The following is a 19425-nucleotide window of genomic DNA, read 5'->3' as shown; positions in this document are numbered from 1 at the left end:
GTGTTCTTTTACTTTTGTTTTTAAGATTTTCTCTTTATCACTAGTTTTCAGTGATTTTATTAAAATATTCCTTCATGTAGTTTTCTTTGCATTTATTCTGCTTGGAATTCATTGAACTTCTTGGCTCCATGTGTTTGCACTTTTCATAAAATTTGGAAACTGTTTAGCCATTAACGTTTAAAATGTATTTTATTCCTTCCTTCCCTTTGTTCATTTTGGACTCCATTTAAATGTATGTTAGACTGTTTGACATTGCCCCAAAGGTTACTGAGGCTGTGTTCATTTTTGTTTATGTCTTTTGTTATTGTCTTACTCATTGCTGGTGAACAGAGTTGTTTTCACTCAATTTTCAATTTCCTTTCTAAACTCACTTATTTGTTATAATAGTATTTCAGCATTTTTTTCTTGTATTTTCATTGTAGATAAGCATATTGCCTATATGTAATTATATTCTGACTCTTTTCAAATATTTATGACACTTTCCTTAAATTGCAGCACTGCACTGCTAGACTGCCAATAAAACATTACTAGTAGCAGCAACCATTTTTATCATGTTTCTAATTCTAATGCTAACCATTCAAGTGTTTAAACACTGAGTATGACGTTTCTATAAGTGTTTGAAAATACTCCTTATCAAGTTATAGTAAGAATGGCTTTAGAATTTTATCTATGCTTTTTCTTCATCTATAGAAATAATCTTTTTTTCTTTTTACATTTCATATCATGAGTTCATCCTTGCAGTCCTATAACAAATCAGACTATTTTCACTCTGACATTATTATTTCTTAATATATTCTTGGATTCATTTTAAATTTCTTTCATCCAGTTCATAAGTAAAATTAGTCTTCAGCTTTCTACTTTGTTTTGCTTTTTAAAAATTGATGTCAGGGCTATGCATGTCCTGTAACATTTGAGAAACTCTCATCCTTTATTTGTGCTAATTTTTATTTATACAAGTCAGACATAAATATATTCTCCATGTGAAATATTAAAACTTGGCATATGTAGTGAATTTGTATTGCATCAAATTATCTAAGCTGAAACTTCATTTCCCATAATTTTACTTCCTTGGATAGTTACACGTCAGGGTGAACCACAAGAGACATTTGTAATACATTTAGAAAGGAGAAGTGAAGGAGCAGCAATATTGTTTTAGCTTTTGGAGGCTCTCTTCCTTAAGCTTCTCTAACTTCTGTGTCAAGTGCATGGTTAGCTCTGTGACTAAAGGTGCCAGCTTCTCCTGCAGAATGCCCCTACCATCAAAATTGTATGGCAGGCAGGGTCATGAGCACCTGACAGATGTTTCAGTCTGTCCTTATGGATTCTAGGTTATCCTTGCAGGTCTCAGTGTGACTTCAGGCTCCAGGACCAGACACCAAAGAAACAGTCTTTCGTCAACCGTGTAAACAGCTCTCATGTTGTGTGAGGTCAAAACTCTATAAAATAAATTATGTGTGCTCATGTCTGTCTGTGTGTGTAGTCCATGGAATGTAGAAGCAAAAGTTATTTAGTTTATCACCTTTAGACACCTGAAATAAAGACGAGATTTTAGGTAAACATGTGTTTGCTGCTATATTAGTTTGGGATTCCTAGGTATTTCATATATATGGGAGCCAGGGCTCCCATAAGAAAACACCACAAACTGGGTAGCTCAAATCACAGAAATTTATTTTCTTACAGTTCTGAAGGTCGAACAGCATGGTGTTGGCAGGTTGGGTTTTTTCTGAGAACTTTCTTCTTGAATTGCAGATGGCCAATTCTCACTCATGCCACTCTGACTGGCATGAGATGGTATCTCATTGTGGTTTGATTTGCATTTCCCTAATGGTCAGTGATGTTGAGCTTTTTTTATATGTTTGTTGGCTGCATGAATGTCTACTATTGAGAAGTGTCTGTTCATGTCCTTTGCCCAGTTTTTAATGGGATTGATTGTTTTATTCTTGTAAATTTGCTTAAGTTTCTTGTAGATTCTGGATATTAGACCTTTGTCAGATGGATAGATTGCAAAAATTTTCTACAATTCTGTATGTTGTCTGTTCACTCTAATTTTCTTTTGCTATGTAAAAGCTCTTTAATGAGATCCCATTTGTCAATTTTTGCTTTTGCTGCCATTGCTTTTGGTGTTTTCATCATGAAATCTTTGCCCATGCTGATGTCCTGAGTGTTATTGCCTAGATTTTCTTTTAGGGTTGTTATCGTTTTGGGTTTTACATTTAAGTCTTTAATCAATCTTGAGCTAATTTTTGTATATGGTGTACAGAGCGGATCCAGTTTCAATTTTCTGCATATAACTAACCAGTTCTCCCAACACCGTTTATTAAATAGGGAATCCTTTCTCCATTGCTATTGTCAGGTTTGTCGAAGATGAGATGGTTGTAGGTGGGTGGTCTTATTCTATCTTCTCTATTCAGATCTATTGTTCAGTTCTCTGTTCTGTTCTGTTGCTCTATGTGTCTGGTTTTGTACCATTATCATGCTGTTTTGGTTACTGTAGCCTTATAGTTTGAAGTCAGGTACGATAATGCCTCCAGCTTTGATCTTTATGCTTAGGATTGTCTTGGCTATGTGAGCTCTTTTTGGTTCTATAGATTTTTTAAAATAGTTTTTTTTAATTCTGTGAAGAATGTCAATGGTAGCTTAATGGGAATAGCTTTGTATCTATAAATTACTTTGGGCAGCATGGCCATTTTTACAATATTAATTCTTCCTATCCATGAGCATGGAATGTTTTTCCATTTCTTTGTTTCCTCTCTGATTTCCTTGAGCAGAGGTTGGTAGTTCTCCTTGAAGAGGTCCCTCACTTTCCTTGTTAGCTCAATTCTTAGGTACTTCATTCTTTTTGTAGCATTGTAAATGGGAGTTCATTCATGATTCTGCTCTTTGCTTGCCTGTTGTTGGTGTATAGGAATGTTAGCAATTTTGCACATTGATTTTGTATCCTGAGACTTTGCTGAAGTCGCATATCAGCTTAAGAAACTGTTGGGCTGTACTGAATGGGAAAACACTGGAAGCATTCCCTTTAAAAATCAGCACAAGACAGGGATGCCCTCTCTCACCACTCCTATTCAACATAGTGTTAGAAGTTCTGGCCAGGGCAATCAAGCAAGAGAAAGAAATAAAGGGTATTCAATTAGGAAAAGAGGAAGTCAAATTGTCCCTGTTTGCAGATGACATGATTGTATATTTAGAAAACCCCATCATCTCAGCCCAAAATCTCCTTAAGCTGATAAGCAATTTGAGCAAAGTCTCAGGATACAAAATCAATGTGCAAAATTCACAAGCATTCTTATACACCAATAACAGACAAACAGAGAGCCAAATCATGAGTGAACTCCCATTCACAATGGCTACAAAGAGAATAAAATACCTAGGAATGCAACTTAAAAGGGATGTGAAGGATCTCTTCAAGGAGAACTACAAACCACTGCTCAAGGAAATAAAACAGGACACAAACAAATGGAAGAACATTTCATGATCACGGATAGGAAGAATCAATATTGTGAAAATGGCCATACTGCCCAAGGTAATTTATAGATTAAATGTCATCCCCATCAAGCTACCAATGACTTTCTTCACAGAATTGGAAAAAACTACTTTAAAGTTCATATGGAACCAAAAAAGAGCCCGCATTGCCAAGTCAATCCTAAGCCAAAACAACAAAGCTGGAGGCATCATGCTACCTGACTTCAAACTACTACAAGGCTACAGTAACCAAAACAGCATGGTACTGGTACCAAAACAGAGATATAGACCAATGGAACAGAACAGAGCTCTCAGAAATAATGCCGCATATCTACAACTATCTGATCTTTGACAAATCCGACAAAAACAAGAAATGGGGAAAGGATTCCCTATTTAATAAATGGTGCTGGGAAAACTGGGTGGCCATATGTAGAAAGCTGAAACTGGATCCCTTCCTTACACCTTATATAAAAATTAATTCAAAATGGACTTAAATGTTAGAACTGAAACCAGAAAAACCCTAGAAGAAAACCTAGGCAATACCATTCAAGACACAGGCATGAGCAAGGACTTCACAACGAAAACACCAAAAGCAATGGCAACAAAAGCCAAAATAGACAAATGGGATCTAATTAAACTAAAGAGCTCCTGCACAGCAAAAGAAACTACCATCAGGGTGAACAGGCAACCTACAGAATGGAAGAAAATGTTTGCAATCTATCCATCTGACAAAGGGCTAATATCCAGAATCTGGAAAGAACTTAAACAAATTTTCAAGAAAAAATCAAACAACCCTATCAAAAAGTGGGCAAAGGATATGAGCAGACATTTCTCTAAAGAAGACATTTATGCAGCCAACAGACACATGAAAAATGCTCATCATCACTGGTCATCAGAGAAACGCAAATCAAAACCATAACGAGATACCATCTCACACCAGTTGGAATGGCCATCATTAAAAAGTCAGGAAAAAACAGATGCTGGAGAGGATGTGGAGAAATAGGAAGGCTTTTACACTGTTGGTGGGAGTGTAAACTAGTTCAACCATTGTGGAACACAGTGTGGTGATTCCTCAAGGATCTAGAAATAGAAATACCATTTGGCCCCGTGATCCCATTACTGGGTACACACCCAAAGGATTATAAATCATGCTACTATAAAGACACATGCACACATATGTTTATTGTGGCGCTATTCACAAAAGCAAAGACTTGAAACCGACACAAATGTCCATCAATGATAGACTGGATTAAGAAAATGTGGCACATATATACCATGGAATACTATGCAGCCATAAAAAAGGATGCATTCATGTCCTTTGTAGGGACATGGATGAAGCTGGAAACCATCATTCTCAGCAAACTATCACAAGGACAGAAAACCAATCACTGCATGTTCTCACTCATAGGAGGGAATTGAACAATGAGAACACTTGGACACAGGGAGGGGAACATCACACACCGGGGCCTGTCATGGGTTGGGGGGAGGGGGGAGGGATAGCATTAGGAGAAATACCCACTGTAAATGACTAGTTAATGGGTGCAGCACACCAACACGGCACATGTATACATATGTAACAAACCTGCACATTACGCACATGTACCCTAGAACTTAAAGTATAATAATAATAATAACAAAAAGAAACTGTTGGGCTAGGACAATGGGATTTTCTAGATACAGGATCATGTCATCTGCAAACAAACATAATTTGACTTCCTCTCTCACTATTTGAAAACCCTTCATTTCTTTCTCTTGCCTGATTGCCCTGGTCAGAACTTTCAATACTATGTTGAATAGGAGTAACGAGAGAGGACATCCTTGTCTTCTGCCAGTTTTCATGGGGAATACTTCCAGCTTTCGCCCATTCAGTATGATATTGTCTGTGAGTTTGACATATATTGCTCTTATTATTTTGACGTATGTTTCTTCAGTATCTAGTTTACTGAGAGTTTTTAACATAAAGGGATGTTGAATTTTATTGAAGGTCTTTTCTGCATCTATTGAGATAATCATGTTTATTTTAGCTATGTTTATGTGAGGAATTACATCTATTAATTTGCCTATGTTGAACCAACCTTGCATCTCAAGGATGAAGCCAACTTGACTGTGATGGATAAGGTTTCTTATGTGCTGCTGGATTCAGTTTGCCAGTATTTTATTGAAGATTTTGGATTGATATTCATCAGGGATACTGGACTGAAGTTTTCTTTTTTTGTTGTATATCTGCCAAGTTATGGTATCAGGATAATACTGGCCTTATAAACTGAGTTAGGGAGGAGTTCCCCTTTTTTCAATTTTTTGAAATAGTTTCATTAGAAATGATATCAGCTCTTCTTTATACCTCTGGTAGAATTCAGGTGTAAATTAATCTGGTCCTGGGCTTTTTTTGATTGTTAGGCTGTTTATTGTTGCTTCAATTTCAGAACTTGTTATTGTTCTACTCGGGGATTCAATTTCTTCCTGGTTCAGTCTTGGGAGGGTGTATTTGTCCAGAAATTTATCCATTTCTTCTAGATTTTCTATTTTCTGTGCAAAGAGGTGTTCATAATATTATCTGATGGTTATATTTTTGCGGGGTCAGTGGTGATATCTTCCTTATCATTTCTGATTGTGTCCATTTGATTCTTCTCTCTGTCTCTTTTTTTTTACTAGTCTAGGTAGCAGTCTATCTATTTTATTAATTTAAAAAAAAACTAGCTCCTCGATTTGTTGATTTTTTTTGAAGAGTTGTTCATGTTTCTATCTCCTTCAGTTCAGCTCTGATCTTTGTTATTTCCTGTCTTCTGCTAGCTTTGGGGTTTGTTTGCTCTTGGTACTCTGGTTCTTTTAGTTGTGTTGTCAGGTTGTTAACTTGAGATCTTTTTAGTCTTTTGATGCAGGCATTTAGTGCTATAAATTTCTCTCTTCACACTGCTTTGGCAGGATCCCAGAGATTCTGGTACATTGTCTCCTTGTTCTCATTAGTTACAAATAGCTTCTTGATTTCTGCCTTAATTTTATTATTCACCCAGGAGTCATTCAAAAGCAGGTTATTCAGTTTCCATTTAGTTGTGTGGTGTTGAGTGAATTTCGTAGTCTTGAGTTCTAATTTGATTGCACTGTGGTCTGATAGACTGTTATTATTTCAGTTCTTTTGCATTTGCTGAGGAGTGTTTTACTTCCAAATATGTGATCAATTTTAGGGTACGTGCCATGTGACAATGAGAAGAATGTATATTCTGTTGTTTGGGTGGTGGAGAGTTCTGTAGATGTCTATGAGGTCCACTAGTTCCAGAGCTGAGTTCAGGTCCTGAATATCTTTGTTAATTTTCTGTCTCAATGATCTGTCTAATATTGTCAGTAGAGTGTTAATGTCTCTCACTATTATTGTGTGGGTGTATAAGTCTCTTTGCAGGTCTCTAAGAACTTGCTTTATGAATCTGGGTGCTCCTGTATTAGGTGCATATATATTTAAGATAGTTAGCTCTTCTTACTGAGTTGAACCCTTTCTCATTATGTACATCCCTTCTTTGTCTTTTTAAATCTTTGTTGTTTTAAAGTCTGTTTTGTCAGAAACTAGAATTGCAACCCCTGCTTTTTTCTGTTTTCCATTTTCTTGGTAAATTTTTCTCCATCCCTTTATTTTGAGCCTATGTGTGTCACTGCACATGAGATGGGGCTCTTGAATACAGCATAGCAATGGGTCATGACTCTTTATCCACATTGCCATTCTGTGTTTTTTAATTGGAGCATTTAGCCCACTTACATTTAAGTTTAATATTGTTATGTGAGAATTTGATCCTATCATCATGATGCTAGCTGGTTATTTCGCAGACTTGTTTATGTGGTTGCTTCATAGTGTTATTAGTTGGTGTACTGTGTACTTCAGTGTGTTTTTGTAGTGGCTGGTAATGGATTTTCCTTTCCATATTTAGTGCTTCTTTTAGGAGCTCTTGCAAAGCCGGCCTGGTGGTGATGAATTTCCTCAGCATTTGCTTGTCTGAAAAGGATCTTATTTCTCCTGTGCTTATGAAGCTTAGCTTGGCTGGAAATGAAATTCTGGGTTGGAAATTCTTTTCTTGAAGAATGTTGAACATTGGTCTGCAATCTCTTCTGGCTTGTAGGGTTTCCACTGAGAGGTCCACTGTCAGTCTAATGGGTTTCCCTTTGTAGGTGACCTGGCCTTTCTCTCTGGCTGCCTTTAACATTTTTTCTTTCATTTCAACCTTGGAGAATCTGATGATTATGTGTCTTGAGGTTGATCTTCTTGTGGAGTATCTTACTAGAGTGGTCTGTATTTCCTGAACCTGAATGTTGGCCTATCTTCCTAGGCTCAGGAAGTTCTCCTGGATGATATCCTGAAGTATGTTTTCAAACTTGGTTCTGCTCTTCCAGTTTCTTTCAGGTACCCCAATCAGTCGTAGGTTCAGTCTTTTTACACAGTCTCATATTTCTCACAGGTTTTGTTTGCTCCTTTTCATTCTTTTTTCTCTATTCTTGTCTGCCTGTCTTCTTTCAGAAAGATAGTCTTCAATCTCTGAGAGTCTTTCCTCTGGTTGGTCTATTCTGCTATTGATACTTGTGATTGCATTGTGAATTTCTTGTGTTGTGTTTTTCATCTCCGTCAGGTCAGTTATGCTCCTCTCTAACCCAGCTATTCTTGTTATCAGCTCCTGTATTGTTTTATCATGATTCTAGCTTCTTTTCATTGGGTTACAACATGCCCCTTTAGCTCAGCAAAGCTCATTATTACCCAACTTCTGAAGCCTACCTCTGCCAATTCAGGCAGCTCACCCTCAGCCCAATTCTGTGTGAGACCTGTTGCAGTTATTTGGAGGAAAAGAAGGCACTCTGGCTTTTCGAGTTTCAGCATTTTTGCAATGACTGTTTCTCACATTTTGTGGCTTATCTAACTTTAATTTTTGAAGATGCTGAACTTTAAATGGAGTTTTTATGGGGTCTTTGTTGTTGTTTCTTTCTATTTTTCTTTTAACTCTCAGGCCATTCTTCCATACAGCTGCTTGTTGGGGAATCACTGCAGACCCTAGGTGCCTTGGTTTTTCCCTTACCTGAAGGTATCACCAGTGAAGGCTGTGAAACAGCAAAGATGGCAGCCTTCTCCTTCCTCTGGGAGCTCCATCCCAGTGGAGTACTAACCTGTTGCTGGCCCAGACCCTCCTGTAGGAGGTGTCTGGAGACCCCTGTTGAGAGACCTCAGTCAGGAAGGTTGGGATCTAGAGCCCGCTGAAAGAAGCAGTCTGGTTGCCTTTTGGTAGAGCAGGTGTGCTGCGTTGGGGGACCCTTCCTCATCCACACTGCCTGGACTCTCCAGAGCCAGCAGGCTAGAAAGGCTGAGTCAACTGAACCGCAGAGACATTGGCTGCTTCTCCCCTCAGAGGCTCTTTCTCAGGGAGAAATCAGAGTTCTGTCTGTATAACCCTGGCTGGAGTTGCTGAAATTCCTGCAGGGAGGCCCCTGCCCAGTGGGAAGGAATGGATTGGAATCTAACTCAAAGAAGCAGTCTGAGCCAGGCATGGTGGCTCACACCTGTAATCCCAGCACTTTGGGAGGCTGAGGCGGGTGGATCACCTGAGGTCAGGAGTTCAAGACCAGCCTGACCAACACGGTGAAACCCTGTCTCTACTAAAAATACAAAAATTAGCTGGGCGTAGCAGTGCATACCTGTAATCCCAGCTACTTGGGAGGCTGGGGCAGTAAAATTGCTTGAACCTGAGAGGCGGAGGTTGCTGTGAGCTGAGATTGCACCACTGCACTCCAGCCTGGGCAACAAGAGTGAAACTCCGGAAAAAAAAAAAATACAATAAAATAAAGGAGCAGTATGGCCACATTCTGGAACAGCAGTTGTGCTGCATTGTGAGGGGTGAGGGACTCCTCCTGTCAGGGCCACCTAGACTCCCCAGAGCCAGAAGGCTAGAACTGAGTTGCCCAATCTGCAAAAATGTCAGCCACCTGTCCCCCTGGGAATTTGTCCATCTTAGGTAGTCTCCAGTCTACTGCACTAGCCAACTGGAATTCTAGCGAGTGGGTCTTAGCTTGTGAGGTGCAAGGGAAGTGGGGCCTGCAGAATGACACTGCTTGACTCCCTGAATCTCCTAGAGGAATGTAAGGATGAAACTCCCACCTTGTCAGGATTCCCAGGGCTGGAGACTGAAAAACTCCTCGGTCTCCATGTGAGCCTCTGTGTGAGCCTCTGTGTGAGCCTGAGTGACTACTCTGCTGAGACTTTGCACAGCTCTGTGTATTGGATGGAAGGCCCTGGTAGAGTGGCCTCCTGAGGGGATCTCCTGATCTGTGGGTTGCAATGATCTGAGAAGTGTGGTTTCCAAGGCAGGGTTGCACAATCACTCACAGCTTCCTTTGGCTGGGAATGAGGGATCCTTTGGCTCTGTCCCACCCTGCTTTTCTTCATTATCCATGGGTCGAGGTGATTGCCTAGTAAGTCCCAAAGTGAAAACCTGGATATTTCAGTTGAAGGTGCCAAATTCACTCTCCATTTTCATTCTTCTCCATGACAGCCATGGACTACAGTTGCTTCTACTCAGCCATCTTGGCCCCTCCCCATTTCTATTTTATAAATAATGGGAAGACAATGCCCTAAGTGAAACTCCATGTTGTTTATCTCTGTAAATAGTTTAGCCATTACTGCTATCCATTAGTCAGAGACATTTTAAATAATTCTAGCACTCTTTGATCCTTTACCTAAGAAAAGCAGGTTAATTAGGACTTTTATTTTTCCAGTGGTCATAGGCACCTTTATTAAAATAAACGGCCTGTGTTTATTTAAATAGAAGAATTACTAAGAAAGAACCTGGAAAATTACATAATCATAATTTTGCCGAAACTTTTTAATGATTTCTATATTGATTTAGGGAATTAAGTTAATTAGGTTAGATAATACTAACTCCCAGAACAAATATTGTTCTTTGGGTTAGCAGAGGAAAATCTAATTGCTGATAATGTGATGCATTTCTTTTGATGCTTTGAAGCTATTCAGTAAAATAAGCAAAGCACAGTGTACATAGCATAAAGTGCTTCTTTTATTCTTCTGAGCCACCTTACTCCTCTCTAGCTTATCAAATAATTAACTGGGGTTAGTTTCCCTTTTTTCCATATTTCTCTTTCTTCCTAAGCAAGCATTATGTAAAAAGTTGTGTGGTTATTAGATTCATACACTATTTGTGTACTTACTGTGATCTGAGATGTTAAATAATTATATAGTGGTCAGGGTGATGGGAGCAAATTGTTGGTAAACTCATGACCAAAAAGAATAAAAGCACTATTTACAAAGATATGGGCAAAATTAATGGAAACCAACATGGGATGGTGACGCATCCTTGGGTTAGCAAGAGCAGGAAGCCATTAACACCATTTGGCATAAAAGAAGATAAGGGAGGAAGCAATTCCTAGAGCAGGGAGTGCTGCCAGACCCTGGAGAGAGTGCTATAGCTAATGGAATGAGAAGATGGCCAAACCTAAGGAAGGTAGCTGCTTCTAAACCACAGACATAGGAAGATGACAGGGAATAAATCCTCTAACCACTTCCTTCCAGCCCCCTGAACTCCAGTTGGTACCTCCTATTGGCTGAAACCAACCCAAAGCCAAAAGCTCCTGATTAATGACTGTGAAGGTCATTGTCCAGGGGCACAGAGTGGATCTGGCAAAGATTATATGATTATTTGTATGTCAATCATTGGTACTAACTTTTTATGCAGATTAATTGAAAACTTTTGGAAGCAGAATATACTACACACAATACAAGAGTACCTGGAAGATAGTCAGTGTTTGTAAAATGCTTGCTGAATAAATAAAACTTAGACTGGACTATAAGCATTATATACTTAGGTTTCTGAGGTCAAGTCTAGAATAGATTCTTACTTAAACTCTTAGCAGTGTAGGCAATATCCACTACATCAGGCGGTTGGTGAAGGATTATCAACTAAAAAGGTGGTTGGATAAATACATGGGTGTACAGATAATCAGATGAAAGTATAGATAACTCATAACATTTTATATACTTTAGGAAACTTGAATAATCTAGTCCAACTGTTTCATTTTGTAGGTAAAAAATGGAATTTCAAGTTGATTAAAAACACAATATTGCAGAGTTAGAACCAAAAAAAAATCTTATGACTCTAGCCTCTTCTACTAAATATGCTACCTCTAATTTAGAGTTTACAATTTGTTTCATTCAAATAAATTCAAGAGATCTCTTGTATAACATTATGACTACAGTTAATATATTATGTTCTTTTAAAATGTCAAGAAAATAGATTTTAAGTGTTCTCACCACAAAAAATGATAATTATGTGAGGTAATACATATGTTAACTTGATTTAGCCATTCCACAATATATATATAATTTAAAACATCATGTTGTATATGATAAATATCGACAATTTTGTTAGTTAAAATAAAATGTTTTAAAAGTTGTTCCATTCAAATCAAAGTCAGTTACTGATGATGATGATGTGAGAGAGAGGAAAAGCACAAGTATCAGCTCACTTAGCATGGTCCATGATTTGTGAAACATGCTTGCCATACTACTGAAAGAATGCTGAGGAGACTACTTGTTTCTGTGTGACCTAAGTGCACAATGAACTTACATCCACAGAAAGTATTTGAGAATGTAGGTCTCTAGAAATAATAGCACTTTAAAAGTTGTCACTAATCAATCCAAATATATACATATATAAACATATATATATACCTGTCTAATTATCATTATTCAACTAAATCTTCATCTTACCTTTTATGAAACTACAACAAAAATAAGCTTAATCAATGCCAAATATAAAAGTAAATTTCTTTGTCATTTCCCCAAATATAATTACCACCTTCCATTTTGGAAACCTTTAATGAATTCTGACTGATGAGCTGGGTGTGGTGGCTCACACCTGTAATTCCAGCACTTTGGGAGGCTGAGGCCGGTGGATCACTTGAGGTCAGGAGTTCGAGACCAGCCTGGCCAACGTGGTGAAACCCTGTCTCTGCTAAAAATACAAAAATTAGCTGGGTATGGTGGTGCAGACCTGTAATCCCAGCTACTTGGGAGGCTGAGGCAAGAGAATCGCTTGAACCTGGGGAGCAGAGGTTGCAGTGAGCTGAGATGGGGCCACTGCACTCCAGCCTGGGCCACAGAGTGAAACTCTATCTCAAAAAAAAAAAATTCTGATTGATGAAACACAAATTATTAATTTCACATCTGTAATTAATATTAATGTTTTAGGTCCATACATGAAGAACTGTGCCTTAAAAAATATTAAAACCTTTCTTAATAATACTAGGTTTAAATTTGCCAATCTTCCACATACGCTACAAAGATGATTTTAGTCTATCAAGATGTTTATTGTGTATATTTCATTTTTTGTTTATTTAAACATTCAAAAATTTAGATGTAAACATTGTTTAGCAGCATTACTTTTTCAGTGTCTTGGATGCAAGGCATAAACTGACTTTTATGACTTTAAATATATTATCTGTGTAATATTTTAAAATTTTGCTTTTGAAGCCAGGAGCTATATTGGAAATACCACCTACATTTATTTTTTGAATGTACTGAAGAATAACACTTTTGAAACCCGTAATCCATATTTAATTGAAATGCCTCTGTAACCAATCTTTGAAGTCCAAAAGTGTCAATCCACTAAAACGCAGTTACTTTGTTGCAGTTCAGCAGTGTGGGGAGCTGGTGGCAGGATGCAAATCCTTCCCAGACTGATGTGGCTTTTCACCACATAGTGGCGCCTGTTCTCTCTGGCCTAAATAGGGATAAGGCATTTCTGGGTCCTGTGGAGAGCACAGCCGACTCTCCAGGTGAGTGTCCATTTAGTAGGCCTATCCGGGAAGTTTGGCTAGGAATATACCGGGACTTTGGGAGCCATCGTCCGCCTCCCAGCTTCCCAGCACTGGTGACTTGTTAATTCCTGCGCGTCCGGGTTCTCCCCTGGCACAGGACTAGAACTCCATTCTGTCCCCCACTACCCTGCAGCGGGGATAGCTGGGGAGGGGATTGGCTGTTGGGCAGAGGAAAGCAACCCATTAGGTCCAATTTCGCTCCTTTTTTGTGTGTAGATTTTTACTATCAAAGTTAGTTGTGATCATCAATTCGATAAACTTGAATCAGGAATATGTCTGCACAACTACCTGTAATGCGCCTCTGTAATTAAAGTACTTTCAGAATCAATTAGTGTGAGGTGGAAGTTCATGAACCCAAATGCCCAATATAACACCAAATACACTAGGTTGGTGTAAAGATGCCATCTTCTGTTCTTTAATATACCAATTGGCAAAGCAGAGAGAAACAGGTGTCCGTCCTAGATCACAGCCGGAGACTTCTCAGCAGACCTCCTTCCTCGCAGAGAGCGGCTTTGGAATGGGAGTGGGCTGGGAGGAGGCAGGATAGGCCAAGAAGCACAAATTCATGGCTCCCCAGCGTGAGTGTGCCCGCGCGTGTTTCTGCGCTGGGTGACTCTAGGGGCCCAAGGTCTGTCCGGACCGGGGAGCGCGGGGCGGTAAGGACGCGGCAATTCACCTAGCCAGCCGCTTTAGTGTCGCGGCCCCGAAACCGCGGAGCCTGACAGCTGAGCGGTCCAGCGCCAGGGGGCGACCAGCCCACGAAGCGGGGACTCGAGGAGGGACCGAGGGACACGCGCGCGCGGCGGCTACTCTGCCGCGCTCCGCCCTTACCTCCAGGTAGTACAAGTCCACAGTAGTGATCTGCGAGTCCAGGAAATCTTCATAGGTGTTGAATTGAGTGACAATATTGTCCAAGGCCTTCAGCCCCTCTTCCTGATCCATTGCGGTATCCTCGGCCGAAGCGTCCCTAGCAACGGAAGCAGGCGGGCAGGGTCAGGAGGCTCCACCCATTGTGTTCCTGCCAATCAGTTGAAGCCGGTGTGAGCTTTGGACGTTAATCCCACCCCCGGACGGTTGGTTGCAGTTTCTGGCTTCTGCCTCACTCCTGTGAAAACTTTCTGGAATGACCCACCCGAGTTCAGGTCGGATACCCATCCACCGACTCAGGCTTCGCTGAACTGTTGAGCAACCAGAGAGGTGCAAACTGCAATCCAAAGTTAAAAAGTATGACACTGCCTAGATACTTAGACAAAACATTAGGAATCAGCTCCCAGTTGCATTCTAAAACAATGTTATGCAAGACAAAAATACCGAGACATTTTGCAAAAAGAGTATCTCAAAAACAAGTATATCAAAATTGTGTTGCGACAAGGACAATAACAAAATAATGATTTTGTTAAATTATTTTTAAAGTTATGACAAAGGTAAATTATTGCTAATGTTTGTGTACAAGAAGCAATTTATGAAATTCCCAAAGGAAAGAAACTCAATCAAAAAAACGTCTTTGCAGACCTTTTTTGGCACCAAGTTCTTGCACTTATTTTACTATTTTAGCACAGTGAAAAATTTTGCTGTGTTGAAGCTGTCCTTTTTAAAGAATAAAATATCTGTGAAATCTTATTAAATAAAGTCTTTTACTAAAGATTTTTTGTTTTCTTCAGAACAGTATTGTGTTTTTAAAATATGAATTTAAAGTAATCCAACATAGCAGCTGGCAAAATATGTTCAGAACCAATCTTTGGATTTTAATATTTTACAAACAATCCTTGGGAATTAGCATATAATACAATGCTAAGCCTTTAATTGTTGCTCTCTAAGTACGTTTCTAATTCATCTTGAAGATTTTCACAGATTTGCTAACAAAATTTTAATGAAAACATCTGGTAAGATACTTCATTTCAGTTAGCTTTCCTAATTTAAAAAGTTCATCTTAAAAATTAGGATGTCATGAATTGCAAATTTTAAGTGATAGAGACACAATATTTAGGATGCTACTAACTTTTTTGTTTGTTTGTTTAATGAATGTATTCTAACATGTTTTTAAATATATTTTGGGCCTTATTTTTGAATGCAATTTAATTATTGAATTTGGGAAAACAAAAAGGAGATAAAACCTTGGACACTGGTAACCCATCAAAAGTAATAATAGGCCAGGTACAGTGACTCCCAGCACTTTGGGAGGCCGAGGTGGGTGGATCACGAGGTCAGGAGTTCAAGACCAGACTGGCCAACATGGTGAAATTCCGTCTGTACTAAAATTACAAAAATTAGCTGGGCATGATGGTGGGCGCCTGTAATCCCAGCTACTCAGGAAACTGAGGCAGAAGAATCCTCCTATATCAAGATTTCATCACTTTTAAGAAACAGTAAAGCATCTAGAGAACGTTTGGGTTTATTAAACTAGAGCACTTCAATGAAAAGGACCTATATGTTAGTAAAATGTGAGGTCATGGTTTGGCTATATATTGTTCTATTATATCAATTGTGACTGTGCATTTTTTAGAGAAACCTATTAAATCTGCCATTTGGTCAACATCTCTTTGATGAAGTAATCTCTACAGTATCTAAATTTAAACAATCATGAAATTGTTTTCAGTCAATGAGTTTAGAAATGTCTTCTAACTCAAAACACTAAGGCTGATTTTCAGCAAATCAGCTTCTCTATTAATATCCAGAAAATGCATAAACTTATCCTTGTTCCTCGCAGTAAGGCTAGAATTAATAGTGAGTATAACTCAATTGTCCTTTTCTAAACTTTCAGTTTAACTTCAGAACCACTTTCAGACCTGTGCCTGAGAAACGAAAGGGTGGCAACAAAGAAATTAGTAAGTTTCAGCAAGCTTCTCTTTTCTTTGCCAGGCTTTTGTTATGATCAAGAAATACTTTATTTTGGATAACGTGCATTCCTACTTCAAGTCCAAGATTTTTAAAGACTGAAACATGGAATTTAGCACCAATCCCAGAAATTCCATTCTTTGCAAAAGGACAAAGAAGGATTATGTATATTCATAATAAAACTCCAAGATGTAAGAAAGAGGAAACATATGTTATGTAAGAATAACAAAATATATGCCAGATTTAAGGTACTTACTTGGTGGAAGTATATAAAACAGTTTCAAATTAAGCTCTACACTTTGATATTCCAAAATATTTGGCAATATACTATGATAGCTGAGACAGTGAAAGGAAAACATACTTTGGTTTGTTGACATGAAAGGAAGGGAATGTTTTGCTTATTATGTTAATAAGAACTTGAGGCTCTATTAAGACGTTCTATTAATATGTTATCATATTGTAGGAAAAAAAACATATACTTACTCTAATAGGACAAGAGATTTGTGTCTGGTGTTGCCCAACTGCTTGTTAACTATGACTGCAGATGAGGGCTATTGCTTAATCATCAGCCAAGGAGAGCTTTTTTGCACTTAGTAACAATGGTGACGCTAAATCTACTTGAGCTATTTCTTGTGATGAGATCACTGGACTTCCTCACAGTCTCATTTATTCTAGGATGCTGGAGTTCTGGTTCCACTGCTTCTCTGTCCTGGAGACACAATGTGTGCATGTGTCATAATCCAGGAGTTTGCTCCTGCCTTGTCACTGACAGCGTGAAAGGAAAATTTCAGAAGAGAGAAATACAAGTATAAGATGGAATTCCTCCCAGGACTGGGGTTGACAGATGTCTGCAGCTAATAAAGATTGAAAACTACTACTGTGCTATGGGATAGATGATGGGTATGATCACCACAACCACCACTTTGGAACAGAAAAAAACTTGGGCTCTCTGTGGCTCTATAAGGCATTACCAAAAACCCCACTGAAAATTCCCTCAAGCTTTTTGGCTACAAGGAAATCAGCCTCTACTCTAAAACTCCACTCCCCCTGAGTGGGCAATCAGAATATAGCACATGTGAATAGACGGCCACCACAAAAAATGTGGAGCTGCCAGTTGCAAGCAGGTGCCCAGCATTGCCCTACAATCTATGTTATCTTTTTCTTCAATTCACTCTTACCTTCTACTATGGCTTTTTCCACTTTCTCCTCTCTCCTTAATCTTATATCATCCAGAAGCAGATAAACTTAACTCTTACACCCAAAAGAAGTAAGTTATCACAATAGATTTCCCGCAGTCAAATGCTGTATACAAGCTTATTCACATTCATATCAACGTTTTACTTCTTCCATTGTGTAAAGGGAGAGATTTACCTCCTCCCATACCTTCACTACACAGGTTCAATCTCCTTCTGTCTTCTCAGAGTTTCTCATTTTAATTATTCCCTCTCTTTTTTGTTGTTAATTTATCTCTCCTCTCCCTCCCCACCCCAGCTCCTTTCCCATTTTAAAAATAAGCAAATGATCCCCAAAACCACTCTCACCTCCATAGACAATGTTAGCTATAGGCTTTCCTGCCCTTTACAGCAAAGCTTTTGGAAAGAGCTGTCTACAATCACTGTCTCCATTTCCTTACCTTCCACTTTCTGCCCAACATATTCCAGTCTGTTTTTACGCACTGCTCCACGATTTTCACCAAAGTCAATTATGACATCTTTGCCATTTTTTCTGTCCTCATACTGCTTGACATTTAGCAGCATTTGACCCTGTGACCACTCCCTTCTCTTCGAAATTCTCTCTCTTAGCTTCTGTCACATTACTTTGCACTGAGGTTGGTTAGTTGGTTGTTTGGTTGGTTGGTTGGTTTTCCATTAGCTGTTTCTTCTCAGTTCTCTTTGCTAGCTCCTTTTCTCCTTACCTAGCTTTTAAAAGTTGGAGAGTCTCAGGGTTCTCTCCTAGACCCTTTGCTGACTCTACACTTTTGTTACTTGGAGCTCTCACCCACACTCATTGCTTTACTTACTGCCTTACATGCATATGGTTCCTCTATCTATATAATTAACCAGGTCACTCTTCCAATCATATCTAACTGCCTAGCAGATGCCATTTGGATGTATAACATGTATAAATGAAAATTTTTCTCTTTTTGTGCCTCCTAATCTTGTTCCTCCTCCAGTGTTCCCTCTTTCAACACACAGGTTCCTCTCCTCTCAGTTGTTCATGTGAGAAACATGGAAGACAGTCTTGAACCTTACCTCTCCCATCACCCCTGAAATGTAAGGCCTGTTATTTCCATCTCTCAAGTACGTCTCTTGAAGGCTTAAATTTCTCTGCAACCTAATTGACATTGCTTCCTTGCCTAAGCCAAAGTCTGGCACCTAAACTCCAAGAATATAATCTTTTCTGGTTTCCCTATACTCTTCTGGCCCCTTTCCATTCCACTCTTCAAAATGTAGTTAGTGTTTGTTTAAAAACACGGATCTCACCAGGCCTCTTTTAAAAACCTTCATTGGCTCCCCATTACCCTTAGGATAAAGTACAATTTTGTTTTGTCTTTTTGACATGGCTTACAAGACATTCCACATCCTGACCTTCATCTGATACCCTCTACTGCACACGTTACATGTTCCAGCCACACCAGACTTTTTTCAGTTTTGAAAGGAGCCTCTACTTCTTTTGCTGCTGGGTCTCAAACATGCTGTTCCCTCTGCCTAGGACATTCTTTCATAGTACACACTTTTTCCATTTACCTATTAGCTCCCTATTATAGATCTCGGTATAGAGATCGAGATATAGTAGTCTTCTATGTTCCCAGAGCACTTTCTAATGCATTTATCATTTGTTGGAATATCTTGATTATTATAAAGTATTTGACAAATGTCTATACTGCTTATTAGAATCTATGAACATAAAGGCAAAGACTATGTCAACCCTCTTCACCACTGTATCCTCAGCATCTAACGTAGTACCTGGAACATAATGATCCCTCAAAAGCATTTGCTGAATAAAATGCTTTTTCTATAGATTTCAGTCATTCATTTTGGAAACAAGGTGAAAGGCATTACAATCCGCATGAGGAATAGCCAGAAAAACAACCTAAATTTTAGCACCTACATTTTAGAAAGGCATTTAGCAAAACCAATGTAATAACAGCACAAGTCAGAATTCTTTTTGATAAAGAGATATTTTGAAGCACTATGCAAATTCAGATGAGTGAAAAATTACTTCCAACTGGAAGTTGTCATGAAAAGGTGATGACATAGCCTTTGTGCTGAA

At 38.8% G+C, this 19425-nt stretch overlaps 1 protein-coding gene and 1 long non-coding RNA gene across 2 annotated transcripts in view; one reads left to right on the top strand and one right to left on the bottom strand.

Moving 5' to 3' along the window:
- Positions 1-14413, bottom strand: part of CFAP299 (cilia and flagella associated protein 299) — a 657858-nt gene extending 643445 nt beyond the window's left edge. The window contains exon 1 of the mRNA XM_003776468.5: positions 14149-14413. Coding sequence (XP_003776516.2) covers positions 14149-14259 — 111 coding nt within the window. The 5' untranslated portion in view covers positions 14260-14413. The remainder of the gene's footprint in view (positions 1-14148) is intronic.
- LOC129059018 (uncharacterized) lies at positions 14359-19173 on the top strand. The gene is made up of 3 exons (XR_008524596.2): positions 14359-14541; positions 16079-16142; positions 16828-19173. It is a non-coding gene; the product is annotated as an uncharacterized LOC129059018 (long non-coding RNA).
- The last annotated feature ends 252 nt before the right edge of the window (positions 19174-19425 follow it).

This window comes from Pongo abelii, chromosome 3, assembly GCF_028885655.2.
Source record: "Pongo abelii isolate AG06213 chromosome 3, NHGRI_mPonAbe1-v2.0_pri, whole genome shotgun sequence".
Lineage (NCBI taxonomy): Eukaryota > Metazoa > Chordata > Mammalia > Primates > Hominidae > Pongo > Pongo abelii.
This window is presented reverse-complemented; position numbering and strand designations above follow the sequence as displayed.